At 38.9% G+C, this 14,927-nt stretch overlaps 1 protein-coding gene across 2 annotated transcripts; it reads right to left on the bottom strand.

Annotated features, from left to right (window-relative positions):
* Positions 1-2,976: 2,976 nt before the first annotated feature.
* Positions 2,977-14,710, bottom strand: C4BPB (complement component 4 binding protein beta). 2 transcript variants are annotated; one of them, XM_043924584.1, is made up of 5 exons: positions 14,298-14,710; positions 10,636-10,721; positions 5,396-5,489; positions 4,117-4,240; positions 2,977-3,187 (listed from the first exon to the last, which is right to left on the bottom strand). In XM_043924584.1, the coding sequence occupies exons 1-5, from the start codon at positions 14,432-14,434 to the stop codon at positions 3,044-3,046; spliced, it is 585 nt and encodes a 194-aa protein (XP_043780519.1). In that variant the 5' UTR covers positions 14,435-14,710; the 3' UTR covers positions 2,977-3,043. The 2 variants fall into 2 exon arrangements, with proteins under 2 accessions (XP_043780519.1, XP_043780518.1); XM_043924583.1 differs by lacking the exon at positions 14,298-14,710 and adding an exon at positions 13,643-13,973 and having other exon boundaries at positions 10,636-10,812.
* Positions 14,711-14,927: the final 217 nt, after the last annotated feature.

Below are 14,927 nucleotides of genomic sequence, written 5' to 3'. Positions count from 1 at the left end.
TGACTGTTTCAAATTTTTCTCTCCAGTTCACCAAATTGTCTTACCCTCAGCAGATAATCTTGCCTTCTACTTTACTAAGAAATCATTGCACGTTAGCTTCTCTCTTCCTCAAATTGTCTTTCCTATTTACTCTTGTGTCAAAAGAGATTTATTTTCTTTCCTTCCTTATTTTCACTGTGTGTCATCCTGAAATGTTCCCTCAGTCTTACCTAGCCTCAAATTCAAGTTTTCTTCTGTTGTGAGATATTGAACTTCTCAAAAGAATCTCCTATTTTCAAGCCCACTTTTTCTCTACAATCCCCCTTCATCCCCCCCATTGTGGTCTCCAATCTGGCTTCCACCCACTCTACCGACACACCTCTGTGACATGTGCCCTTGTCTCCAAATCCAAAATTTCTTTAACTCATCCACTTTGGCTTCTCAGCAGCCTCTAACACTGTGGATCATCTCCTTTCTGAAGCTTCTCCTTCGCCTGCCATTACCCTAAACTTTCCTGATTTCCCTATCTTATCAACTGTCCTTCCCTGTTTGTTATTACCTCCTCTTCCTACTTTTCACCCCCAAATGCAGATACATCCCAAGTTCTTCTTTTTAAAAATGTTTCTCTTTAGACACAGATGTATAGAACAGACTTTTGGACTCTTTACATCTTTTTAACTTTCCTGTTCTCATGGCTTTAACTGTTCCCTGTAGGGACTACCCCATAATACACCTTTATATTTCATTTCTCTTTGAAACTCAAACTGATATTTTTTATTGCCCATTAGAAATCTTATAAGCACCTTTATACTCAACAAGGAAGAACTTCTCATTTCCTGCCCAGAAGCTTCACCTTCTGACCACAAGATTAATTCAGGCTTCCCGGAATGAAATTTCAGACTCACCTTTAAACCCTTCCTCCCCTCATCCTCCAATGTTCGTGAGTTGACAAGTTGTTTTGATTTCACAATGTCTCTCAAATCTGCTGTTTCTTTTCTATTTCTAATGCCAAAACTGGCTCGGGTTTTCACTGCCTCTTCGGTGGACTACTGCTGTGGCCTTTTCTTTGGCTTCTCTGTCTCAATCCTTTTCCTGCTGTATCTCCACAACGTACTGTTGGGAGAGAAATCTATGTTCTGTCCTTAGCATTTCCTTGCTTGACAGTTTTCCATCTCTACTCACTATCTACAAAATAAAGTTCAAATTTTCTAACTTGACCTTTAAAATTCTCCATAAACTGGCTTTAATGTGTCTTTCCCTCTCTCTCTTTACCTCTCACGCTTTATTGAGGCTATGCAGATTACCCTAACATGCTCCACCCTTCTTGCCTCATTGCACCACCTTTTTTAAAAATTAATATTAAAATTAAATATAAAACATTAAAGAACTTGAAGAGAATTTCACCATTCTAAGACAACTGTTTTCATCTGCACTTATTATTGCTTGGTCCTTTTCTGTAAGAATAAAGGTTTTATATAAATGCAATTATAATACTTGCTCTTCTGTATTTTATTTTATTTTATAAGATTATATTTTTAAATTTTTCTGTCCATAATTATCACTGCAAAAGACTGCATCACATTTGATGTATCCTAATTCACTAAAAATTTTCCTTAGCTTGGACATTTCTAAAGGTCACAAGGTCTTGCTAGTTGCTACGTAGACAATATAGGCAATAATATAATGAACAACTTAAAATTTAAAATAATTTTGGTCAAGTTATATTAATCCTAGTTGTGGATTTACTTGGTTAAAAAGTTTATTACTTTTATTTGCAATAATGTGGATGGACCTATAGGGTATTATGCTTTAGTGAAATTAGTCAGGCAGAGAAAGACAAATGCTCTATCTTATTACTTGTATATGGAATCTAAAAACTAAAACAAATGAATGAAGACAATAAAACAGAAATAAATTCAGTTATAGAGAACAAACTAGTGGTTACCAACTCTCTTCTGTATTTTGTTTGTATCCTAACCAGAGTTCCTACATGTTTCCTACAGAGATCAGAGTGAGAGATGGAAAAAGCTGGTCATACCAGATCAGTATAAAATGTTGGCAAGAAAACCTTAGGATTCCTATTTCTTCCACCCTCTGAAAAAAGAATAATATTTTCATATGTTTTGCAGCATCTCAAATTGACCATATACATCTAAGTTTCATCCAAAAGGCAGTAAGCAATGTTACTGCAGAAAATTTGGAAGCCTGGTTTTATAAACAGGATGTTGGGGAGACCCAGGCAAGAGTTTGGGTTCTAATTCTTTTGTTTTGATAAGATATAACTATGCTGAACCTATTTTCTGAAAATAAGACATTAATTTTTGCCTCATAAGTTTTGGTTAATTTGAGGTTAATTTTTGCCTCATCATTTGCCTTTCATATTGAAACATGAGGTGGGAATTCCCTAGCAGTTCAGCAGTTAGGACTCCACGCTTCCATTGTGGAGGGCCAGGGTTCAACTCTTATTCAAGGAACTAAGATCCCACAAGTTATGCAGTGCAGCCAAAAAAATAAATACCTTATACCTTAGCTGTGATCTAAGCTTCCCATCCTCTTTTAGACAGAAAATTAAACCCTTCCCTCTTCTTTGAAGTGAAAGTGTCAGTCACTCAGTCGTGTCCAACTCTGCAATCCCAAGGACTGTAGCCTGCCAGGCTCCTCTGCCCATGGTATTCTCTGTCCATGGAATTCTCCAGGCAAAAATACTGGAGTGGGTAGCCATTCCCTTCTCCAAGGGATCTTCCCGACCCAGGGATCAAACCCAGGTCTCCTACATTACAGGCAGATTCTTTACCATATGAGCCACCAGGGAAGCCTTGTGGCTTTACATCCCATTAATACATTGCTAATTCTGGTCTTAAACAACCACCACACTTGGTCATTCTACCTTCCACACACATACGTGCACACACACACACACACACAGTGTATTATACAACTGCAGCTGGTTACTATGAATTTGCATTTCAGTCCAAAGAGAGAAAAATCTGAAACCAATTTCAGAACCAAGAGAAAATTTTATTCATGGGAGTATTTCTATTACCCAGTCTGCTCAGCTACAATGTCAGGGCAACATTTTTGCCTTCAACTTGGCCTTCTTTCTTTCCAGAAAATATTTTACTTTCTCCATTGTTAAATCACTTTTCTTTAATCTTTGTGTAAATTTCTTTATGGCTTTGCAAAGTTCCTTACTCTCCTGAAAGGCAAGCTGAAGAAAAAATACCTTTTTTAAGTTACAGTTTAAGAAGTGAGACCCAGTGTTACCCTCAGAAGCTAATGACTGGTGTTTAGGTCCCAAATGAAGGCTTCAGTGGGAATCTGGGTCTTCAATATGCTGAATCATCTAAATTTTCAGGATGGCTGTGGACTGCCTAAGCCCCTTCCACGATGCTGCCAAGTGTCACTCTCCTCCCACAGGGACACAGAGATATATATAAAACCTTGTAATTAGGTGCGCCTTGGGGGAAGGTACCACTGTCTGCCCTTAGGGTCATTTTTTATTTTCAGAAAATAAAATTTAGAGATTTAAGTTTACTCATCATCCCAGTAATAAATATAGACTAAGAGAGGAGATGGGCTTCCCTGGTGGCTCAGTGGTAAAGAATTCACCTGCCAGTGGGAAACACAAGAGATGTCAGTTTGATCCCTGGGTTGAAAAGATCCCCTGGAGAAGGAAATGGCAACCAACTCCAGTATTATTGTCTGGGAAATCCCATGGACTGAGGACCTTAGTGGGCTACATAGTCCGTGGGGTCTCAAAGAGTTGGATGTGACTTGACAACTAACCAACAACAACAGAAAGAGAGGCGTCTCAATGAAAACAGATCTTTCAGTGTTTTTGTGATTTTTCTTAAAGTCTGGAAAAATTTTAGAGACTTTTCATAGCAATACTTCCAAACCTAAGACATGAAATTATGTATCTTGCTCTTTAAAGCACATGAGACAACAACTCTTACCAACAGAGCTTCATGAGACATTCATGGTGATGGTGGAGAATGGGGACTCATACACAAAATTATGAGTTAATAGTTTATGAGTCCCACTCTACAAACAGGCCAAGATCAGCCCATTCAAAGGCACTGCAAATGAACCCTGGAGACACCAATGTGAATAAGACAGAAAAGAGCCACTACTTACAAATGCCTTCTCCAACTCTAACTCAGCTGGTTTGGGAGCTTCTTGGATCAACTCACAGATGGGAGGGGTACTGGTCCACTCCCCATCGATACACTGTTGGTGCTGTGTGCCCACCAGGCGGTACCTGGACACAAGGTGAAATGGAAACAGCTTTTACCCTTCCATTTCTTGAACTGGGCAACTAAAGTTGGTTTTATGTAATAGTAATTCACACTTGTGAAATAGAAATACTAAAATCTACTTTCCTGCCCCAGAGCTCTAATGCATTCTTAAGTTATCTCAGTATTACACAGCAATTGTAAAGTAAAACCACTCTCCTGGGGATGGAGAGGACCCAAGAAATATATCAGCGTGTAAGATATGGAGAAATGAAAAATTCTAAATATGTGTTTTTAAGCACACAGTTTGGGGTGGGGAGGGTAAGGGAAGAAACTTCATCATTCAGTAATTTTTAAAATCAACTGTCATCTATACTCCAAAAAGCAGTAGAAAGCTAGAGACAGCCTTCAAATAAATCTTGGTGAACTGGCTTAAAAGGAGACTCAGCTTTCAACCAGAAAAACAGTAGAGTTGATGGCAAAATCCACCAGAGATAGAAATGCTTGTGAGGCCTCATGACTCTGGGTTAAGATTGAGGCCAGAAAAAGAAAAGCCTAGGAGATCATTAAGGGCGTGACCAGGCAGTCTAAGTTTTAAGGTTAGACTTTAATTATGATGTCCTAAGGACCTATGGGCTTCTCTGGTAGCTCAGTGGTAAAGAATCCGCCTGTCAATGCAGGAGACACGAGTTCAATCCTTGGTCCAGGAAGATCCCCTGGAGCAGGAAATGGCAACCCACTCCAATATTCCTGCCTGGGAAGTCCCGTGGAGAAAAGAGCCTGGTGGTCTACAGTCCATGGGGTCATGAAGTGTTGGACATGACTTAGAGATTAAACACTAACAGCAAGGATCTAAATAATTCTATTTCTATACTTTCATATATTCTGGGGGAAGGGGTTGTTTAGTTTTTTGTTCTGCTATTCTTTAGAAAAACATACATTTTAAACATTCCATTTTGTCTTAGCTAAGAGAAAAGAAAGTGATACATAAATTAGGATAAATAGGAGAGTTAGGCTGTCTTCTAGAACTTGGGGAGACCTGGCAGTGGGTAAAGCAGCTCTCAAAATCAGAATGTGCTTGGTAATCAGCAGACAAGGTTGAGACAGACTGGGGCATTTCTGAAGCAAGGCTACCAGTCAATGGGCAAAGTCTTATATTTAAAATTCTGCAGTACACGTACCTTGCTTCACAGTAATAAGTGATGGCAGATCCTGACTTGAAATCTCTTCCTTCAAAATAGCCATGAGTTGGAGTCTCAGGAGGGCCACAGTCTCCTGATAGACAGGATTATAAGGATGACAGTTGTGAAGCATTCCTGGAATAATGCTCAGAGGACAACACCAGCCACTGCAGTGCAATGGTCTAGGCCAGCACCCGCCAGCTTCAGAGCAGCCCATGTGGGACCTCAGACATGTTCTCCATTTATTTCGTTCTGGTCGAAATTATACTTACCCGTGGGAAAGACTCCCCACCCTGACTCATTCTCTGGGTCATTAGTGATCTGAAAGTACTTTCTGACTGGCAGGATTTGAGAAAAGAAAAGTTAAGTTGTAGAGATGCTAACTGTCAGTGGACAAGAAGAGAAAAATTAGACTATAGGTAGAGATGGAAGAACTTTTGAAACAGTAGATAAATAGAGTGAGCTCAGATGGAGACTGACTGCCCCTGTGTGACAGTTGTACCATATGAGAGCTTCAGAAAAAAAGAAGAACAGAACTGGGAGGAAAGAGGGTGAGTCTATAAAATTGTGGAGAGAGAGGTGGGCAAGGTACTAGATGTCATGAGCTTTGTTTTTGGCCCTTCCACTAACCACACAGCATGAAACAAGCCTTTTCATCTTTCTCGGCTTCCTCCTATGTAATCTATAAGATGAGCAGGCTAAATAATATTATCACCAACGTCCCTTTCACTTCTGAGGTTACATGAGTCTAAACATGTTGATCAAGATTAATGGCTAAATTAATAGTAATTATGTAGATATGTTTATTGAAAAATAAAGGTCTTTGAAACATAAAGATAACTAAAACACCAAAGCATAAAAGAGCATGTGTAATATAATACTATTTTTGTAAAAATTACACCAACATATATGAATAGAAAACAAAGTCTGAAAATTATATACCAAAGTACTCTGTTATTCTAGAGTGGTAGATCTGTAGGTAATTAAATATTTTCTTCTTTTATCTTCTATATTTTTCTACAACAGAGGTGTATTGCTTGAGCTATTAATACATAATTTTCAAAAGATCAAAACCTGAGTTCAAAGTTATGTGGAAGAAAGAAAGAAGAATTGCAATGAGTTGACTGAGGAACAGCAGTGTTCTGAATGGACACCTCACCAAAGATGTACAGATGGCATATGAAAAGATACTTTACATCATATGTCAGGGAAATATAAATTAAAACAAGACACCATTGCACATCTATTAGAATGGTCAGATTCTGGAGCATTGACAACATCGAATGCTAGGAAGGATTTGGAGCAACAGTATCTTTCATACATTGCTGACAGGAATGCAAAATGGTAGAGTCACTTTGGAAGATATTTTGGTGGTTTCTCAAAAAACTAAATGTATGCTGATCAATCATACAATCCAACTCCCAAAGGAGGTGAAAACTTACATCCATACAAAAACCTTCACATGGATATTTTTAGCAGCTTTATTCATAATTGCCCAAACTTGGAAGAAACCAAAATGTCCTTCAGAAAATGAATGGATAAATAAACAGTGGTACATCCAGAAATATTATTCAGCACTAAAAAGAAATGAGCTATCAGCCATGAAAAACATGGAGGAAACTTTATGGATGTTACTAAGTGAAAGAAGCCAATCTGAAAAGGCTACAAATGTATGATTCTAACTATAGGACATTCTGAAAAAGGCAAAAATGCAGAAGCAACAAAAGATCAGTGGTTGAGAAGGGTGGGGGAGTAAAGTGATAAATAAGCAGAGCACAGAAGATTTTTAGGGTGGTGAGACTACTCCACATGAGGTTATAATGATGTACATGTGTTATTATACATTGGTCCAAATCCATTGAATGTATAATACCGACAGTGAACTCTTAGGTAAACTATGGACTTTGAGTGATAATGATGTGTCAGTTACCACACATGCACCACTCTGTGAGTGATGTTGATAATGGGTGGGAAGCTGTGCATGTGTGGATGTGGGAGCAGCAGGGGAAATCTCTGGATCTTCCTCTCAACTTTATTAGAAACCTAAAACTGCTCTAAAACATGAAGTATTGAAATAAAGAATTAAAGTTTGCCGTGTCGGATATGTACCATTCCAAATGAGATTTCTAAATTAATTTTTTGCTTCTTATTTTTAAATTGAAAATTCTGGTTAGGATTGCATTGTAATACTGAGTCTGTGTGTCTGGGATCTTTTCTTTCATTCATACCTTCTTTTCTGCTCTTTGGTAAATTTTCATATAGGTCTCATGAATGGAATTATTTTTACATGGAATAATTTATTAAATTATTCTAAATATAATGAAATATTTCAATATTTATCTAATAGTTATTACCAGAAAGTGAAACTGTTGATTTTTCAATATTTATTTTGTAACCAAGAATAAAGTTTTTAGTAAATAATAGAATTACTTGGATTTTTTACATATATTTAGCAAATGATGATATCATGTGACTCACCAATCACTCTAGGAGTCTATCCTGTAGAAATAATAGCATAAAGTTGTATGTGTATACACACTCACACACACACACACACACATACACACACATATATACATTCATTTCATCACTGTAAAGCAAAACTATAGAAATAAGATAAATGTTCATCAATATGAGAGATGGCATAATGACATACAGTTAAAAAGTAGGAGACAGAGCTTTACATACTGATCTGAAAAAGTTCCCACATATACTGTTATATGAAAAAATAAAGCTATTTCAAAAATATATATAGCCAAATACCATCGTTGTAGGTAAATATGTAGTTTGTAACACTGTACAAGATGCAGTGATAAAAACCATCCCCAAGAAAAAGAAATTCAAGAAGGCAAAATGGTTGTCTGAGGAGGCCTTACAAACAGCTGAGAAAAGAAGAGAAGTGAAAGGCAAAGGAAAAAAGGAAAGACACACCCATCTGAATGCAGAGTTCCAAAGAACAGCAAGAAGAGATAAGAAAGCCTTCCTCAGTGATCAAAGCAAAGAAATAGAGGAAAACAACAGAATGGGAAAGACTAGAGATCTCTTCAAGAAAATTAGAGATACCAAGGGAACACTTCATGCAAAGATGGGCAAAATAAAGGACAGAAATGGTATGGACCTAAAAGAAGCAAAAGATATTAAGAAAAAGTGGCTAGAAAACAAAGAAGAACTATACAAAAACTATATCTTCATGAACTATATCTTCATGACTCAGATAATCATGATGGTGTGATCACCTAGATCCAGACATCCTGGAATGTGAAGTCAAGTGGGTCTTAGAAAGCATCACTACGAACAAAACTAGCGGAGTTGAAGGAATTCCAGTTGAGCTATTTCAAACTCTGAAAGACGACGCTGTGAAAGTGCTGCACTCAGTATGCCAGCAAATTTGGAAAACTCAGCAGTGGCCACAAGACTGGAAAAGGTCAGTTTTCATTTCAAGCCCAAAGAAGGGCAATGCCAAAGAATGTTCAAACTACCACACAGTTGCACTCATTTCACATGCCAGCAAGGTAATGCTCAAAATTATTCAAGCTAGGCTTCAACAATACATGAATAGAGAACTTCCATATGTTCAATCTGGATTTTGAACAGGTAGAGAAACCAGAAATCAAATTGTCAACATCCATAGAATCATAGATTCCATGAAAGATTGCATAGATTCCAAGCAAGAGAGTTCCAGAAAACACCTACTTCTTCTTCATTGACTATGCTAAAGCCTTTGACTATGTGGATCACAACAAACTGGAAAATTCTTAAACAGATGGGAATACCAAGCCACCTTACCAACCTCCTGAGAAACCTGTACAACGTAGGTCAAGAAGCAACAGTTGGAACCAGACATGGAACAACAGACTGGTTCCAAATTGGGAAAGGAGTATGTCAAGGCTGCCACCCTGCTTATTTAACTTATATGCAGAGTACATCATAAGAAATGCCGGGCTGGATGAAGCACAAGCTGGCTATTACGGTTGCTGGGAGAAATATCAATAACCTCAGATATGCAGATGACACCACCCTTATGACAGAAAGAGAACTGAAGAGCCTCTTGATGAAAGTGAAAGAGGAGAGTGAAAAAGCTGGCTTAAAACTCAACATTCAAGAAACAAAAATCATGGCATCCGGTTCCATCACTTCATGGCAAATAGATGGGGAAACAATGGAAACAGTGACAGACTTAATTTTCTTAGGCTCCAAAATCACTTCAGATGGTGACTGCAGCCATGAAATTAGAAGACACTTGCTCCTTGAGACAGCATGTTCAAAAGCGGAGATATTACTCTGCAGACAAAGGTCCATCTAATCAAAGCTATGGTTTTTCCAATAGTCAAGTATGGACGTGAGGGTTGGACCACAAAGAAGGTTGAGCGCTAAAGAATTGATGCTTTTGAACTGTGGTGTTGGAGAAGACTCTTGAGAGTCCCTTGGACTGCATGGAGATCCAACCCGTCCATCCTAAAGGAAATCAGTCCTGAATATTCATTAGAAGGACTGATGCTAAAGTTGAAACTCCAATACTTTGGTCACCTGATAGGAAGAACTGACTCATTTGAAAAGACCCTGATGTGGGGAAAGATTGAAGGCAGGAGGAGACGGGAATGACAGAGGACAAGATGGGTTGGATGGCATCACCGACTCAATGGACATGAGTTTGAGCAAGCTCCGGGAGATGGTGAAGGGCAGGGAAGGCTGGTGTTCTGCAGTCCATGGGGTCTCAAAGAGTCAGACACAACTGAGCGACTGAACAGCAACAAATGTCTGTTCATGTGTGTGTGCATTTATTTAAATATCTGTGTAAACAGAAGAAAAAGTCACTAAACACATCCAACCAATTATCTCTAAGAGCTATGACTTGTACTGACAAAGAAAATATGCTCAAATTTATTTTATGTAATTTTGCAATGAATTATGGTTTTTTCCCTGTTTTGTGTATCTTTCAAGAAAAGCTATTGCTTAATCTTGAAATTTTACAAAAACATAGTCAGATGTCCCAAACTACCCTGTTTTAGACCTACTAGCACAGGAATCCTACTTCAGGGGGATTATTGTTGGGTGCTAATCATTTCATTAGAATGCATTGCTTGAGTTGAGGCTTGGCTCTTTCTTGATTGCCTGCTGGATCCTAAAACCCTCCCCCCAGATACAAGAAAGAGAATAGTGCTGTGGATTTGTGGCAAATGTCTAGATTTTCACTGCTGATCAGTGTCTTTGGGATTTTCACTCTTTTCTCTTATACTTACTGCTTTTGCAGACAGGAAAGTGAGTCACCCAGGTGTGGTTTTCTCGGCACTGGCTCCAATTGCTGCCCTTGAGGATGCAATGCTCACTGCATTTAAACATGATAGTGTCATTCACATTGACAGGCTCCAAGGAACTGAACTCATCAGTCACCAGCAAGGGGTCAGGACAGTGGCCCACTAAACAAGAAAACAGGCAGAGAGCTGAAAGGGCAAAGCTGAAACCCACCACAGCAAAGGGTAGACCTCCTCAGGCTTCACCAATAAGAGTGAAAATGAGAAGTAAAACTGCATATTTTGTTTATTTACTTATTTTCTACACCTCACAGCTTGTGGGATCTTAGTTCCCCAACTAGGGATTGAACCCAGGCCCTCAGGAGTGAGAGTGCAGAATTCTAACCACTGGACCACCAGGGAATTCCCAAAACTGCAGCTTTTATTATGGACTGGTTGCTGCTACTGCTGCTGCTAAATCACTTCAGAGGTGTCTGACTCTTTGCAACCCCATGGACTGTAGCCCCCAGGTTCCTCTGTCCATTACATTCTCCAGGCAAGAATACTGGAGTGGGTTGCCATTTCCTTCTCCAGGGGATCTTCCCTACCCAAGTATCAAACTCACGTCTCTTACTTCTCCTGCATTGGTAGGCGGGTCCTTTATCACTAGTGCCACCGGGGAAGCCCATTATGGACTGGTACCAGGAACCAAACCGTATCAATGCAGGATGAGAAAAGATTGGGTTGCCCTAAGTGAGGATACATCTTGATTGTGCACAAGAGTTACAACCGACATTAGAACTTATTGAAATTTAGAATGTAAGTGGAAATTACCAATAGCACATTCATCATTCTCTTGTGTTAAGCATTGCTCAAAATTCTTGAGCCCACGTTTAAAGCAAGTGTTTCCTTCCCTTTCATCCTGTCAGATACACACATTAGTCATCATTTTTTTACTTTTTTTGTTGTTGTTCTTGTTCTCCCCAGGTGGAAAAACAGGAGAATACAGAGGGATGTGACTTTGGTAATGTGAATAAATGATAAATATACAGGTGTGCTTTACTCTAGGTATAAAGGAGAACTTTACACTCCAGGTATAAAGCAAAACTAATCTAGCCATTCCTAAAAACAGTATTAATGAAGAGAATATGGACTAGTTATTCTCCATTTTCATAGACATCCCAAGTGAGTTTTATGAACCTAAACAAATCACTTAGATTTCAGGTGTCACATTTGTAAATTGAGAACATAAATTTTTCCAACTCAAAAATTAAATGATGGATAAAATAAAATGGTATGATATATTTACTACAAAATAATAATGCAAAGCAGAATTGTAGATGAAAAAACTCATGTGTTGATAATACATATGAGTTCATTTTCCTAATATTTAATTAATTATTTGGCTGCACTGGATCTTAGTTGTAGCCTGGGGGATTTAGCTCCCTCACCAGCGATCAAACCCAGGCCCCTTGCATTGGAAGCATGGAGTCTTAGACACTGGATGACCTCAAGAGTCCCACAAATGAGTTCATTTTATACTTATGTCTTTTGTATATGTTTAAATTTTTTCATAACATAAAAATTTTAAAGCAGTGTGATATTAAATAAATTAAAGTTCCCCAAAAAACATAGTTTTAATATATAGAAATCCTTTCCTTCTTGTAAGGGTGACTGGGTCTACTAATTCGGCTAAGTTAATTCTGAGTACAAGCTGATGGTTCATACAGTAAAGAAACTGCCTGCAATGCGGAAGACCCAGGTTTGATCCCTGGGTCAGGAAGATCCTCTGGAGAAGGGAATGGCAACCCACTCCAGTATTCTTGCCTGGAGAATCCCATGGACAAAGGAGTCTGGCGGGCTACAGTCCATGAGATCACAAACAGTAGGGCAAGACTGGAGCGACTTACACTTTTACTTTACATTCAAGAGCTGAATGGGCTTCCCAGGTGTTGCAGCATTAAAGAATCCACCTGCCAATGAAGGAAACTCAGGTTCGATCCCTGGTTCTGGAAGCTCTGCTGTAGAAGGAAATGGCAACCCACTCCAGTATTCTTGCCTGGGAAATCCCATGAACAGAGGAGTCTGGCGGGATACAGTCCATGGGATCACAAAGAGTTGGACGTGACTGAGCGCACACACACACCAGCGCTACTACATACCTTCAAAGGAAAGGCTGCCACTAGAGTACTTTAAAAATGGATTCCTAAAAGTTGAGAATTTTTTTTCTTATAAAGTCTTACCATGGCCTACTGGAGGTATGATGTTGAATACAGGGGGATGACAAGATGAACAAAGAAGCAGATCAAACTTAAAGCAGCACTCAGGAGTAAGGGCATTCCATCCCTTAGAGGCATTAAAAATCATTACATAAATTAAGTCCCCAGAATTTGTCCTTTTCCCTCGTTTGCAATGAATATGCTATTGTTCACTGGGGGAAGTTTTGGATAGCTCTTTGTTGGAAGGGAAAAAAAGGAAAAAAAAAAAAAACCAATTCACTTGACATGTCATGTGCCTTGAGGAAGCACTTACTGGAGTCCCCATCCAAGTGTCTTGTTGCTTGACTATTAATTCTGACTCCTTGTATTCTCCCATGTCCATGAACATCCACATCCTTCCCTCCCCAAGGATTGCCAAAGTTTTGTTTTCAAAAGAAAAACAAGAATTTTACTCAAATTCAGCCATTAGTTATCCACTCCTAAAAATACAATCCCCCTTTCCAAATAGTAGTACCAGAGTTCATCATAAGTAAGACCTCTCAAGATTTTGAAATTGGTACATTTTTCATTTCCAAAACAGAAAGGGGAAGTAGCAAAAAATGACTCACTTCTTAGAGCCAGGTCATTAGATATTTACTCTTGAGTACAGAGCATAATACCAAGTAACTTGAGATTATTCAATAAAGGAAATATGTTTTATAAATTTCAATTTCATTAAAATATTAGACAGAATGCCTCATAATCCACATGCTGATATAAAATGCCTTACAGTCTGAACTTAAGAAAAGCATACATACCATCTGAGGCAGAAATCAGCCACACATCCACAAGATAGCACATAAGCCAAAAAAACATCTTATGATCAATTGTTTGACCAGGGTTGGAAATAACCCAGCCTAAGACCCTGGTTTGGATCAAAATAGGTCTTCTCACACCACTTGAGATCAGATCACTCACTCCTTCCTAGAGACAGGGTTGTATTGGTTTTTTATTCCCTGAAGGAAAAAAAAAAAAATTCTATGATAGGAAATAAGAATAGCTGTAAGGAAGTTGGTACAAGGAGAGATTTTCCAAAGACACAAGGAGGTGATAAAAAGAATTGCTAGTTTTAAAACTCAGTTTCAGAAATGGCCTGTGTTGTTTATGCAAATCCAGTTGACCAGTCCCTTTGAACTGCAAGCCAATCATTCCTCAACAGATTCAGGCTGAAAGGTCTTACTGTGACCTTCACTTCTGTCAATATTTGCCAGTGTTTGCAGTCCGCCTTGTGCAGCTCTCTCCAGCATAGTGGGTGGAGGTGGGGAAGTGAGAGGAGAAGTGCACTCCTGGTGATTTCCCAAGTACAACCTAACTCTGGGTGCTACCACCCACCCTCCCTCCTCAAATACCAGGTATCCTAAGGCTTCAAGCAACACTGAAGCCCGAAAGCTCAAGGAAGTCAACTAACCTTACCTGTCTCTGACAGCCTCCAGACCGTATTGCTTCCCAGAAAGGAGCGTGTCCTGGTGGATTCCAAGCTTGAGGAGGGCTCCAGAGTCCTGCAGCAACAACAGAGTCCTCGTTTGCCAGGTCTGCACCCAGTTTCCCATTCCATGCTCTTCAGAGCAGGATTTGACCTGAGTCCAGAGTCAACCAAATGAACTGAGAGATGAGGGGAACGCTTTGGTCTTAGGAATGAAAGCATGTAAATTTGCTTTTGGTTTCCCATGGTTTCTTGTTCATGATGATTACAGCCATTAACTGGTTGTCTGTGCACCAATTATAAAACTGGGATAAAATTACTCAAAATTTTAGGTTTAAATAAAATAATATAAAACATCATAATAAATATAAAGCATAAAGATACAGTAAAGTCTCAAATGTGATTCTCATCCCCACCCATTATCATACTTTGTTAATGACTTATTAATGCTTTTCTCCCACACTAGACTGTTAAAAAACAAAATTCACCTGAGTAAATTTCAAAACCTAGTTGGTTTTATCCAGCAAATCATGAATGAGGCAACACACCATCTAGTAAACAGAAGGGCCCTCTGAGGAGCTGTACAAAATGCAGGGTTTTCTTACAGGAGAGTGGGGCAA

The sequence above is a fragment of the Cervus elaphus genome, chromosome 14, assembly GCF_910594005.1.
Source record: "Cervus elaphus chromosome 14, mCerEla1.1, whole genome shotgun sequence".
Classification (NCBI taxonomy): domain Eukaryota; kingdom Metazoa; phylum Chordata; class Mammalia; order Artiodactyla; family Cervidae; genus Cervus; species Cervus elaphus.
The sequence above is the reverse complement of the archived record's forward strand: the minus strand, read 5'-3'. Positions and strand labels throughout refer to the sequence as shown.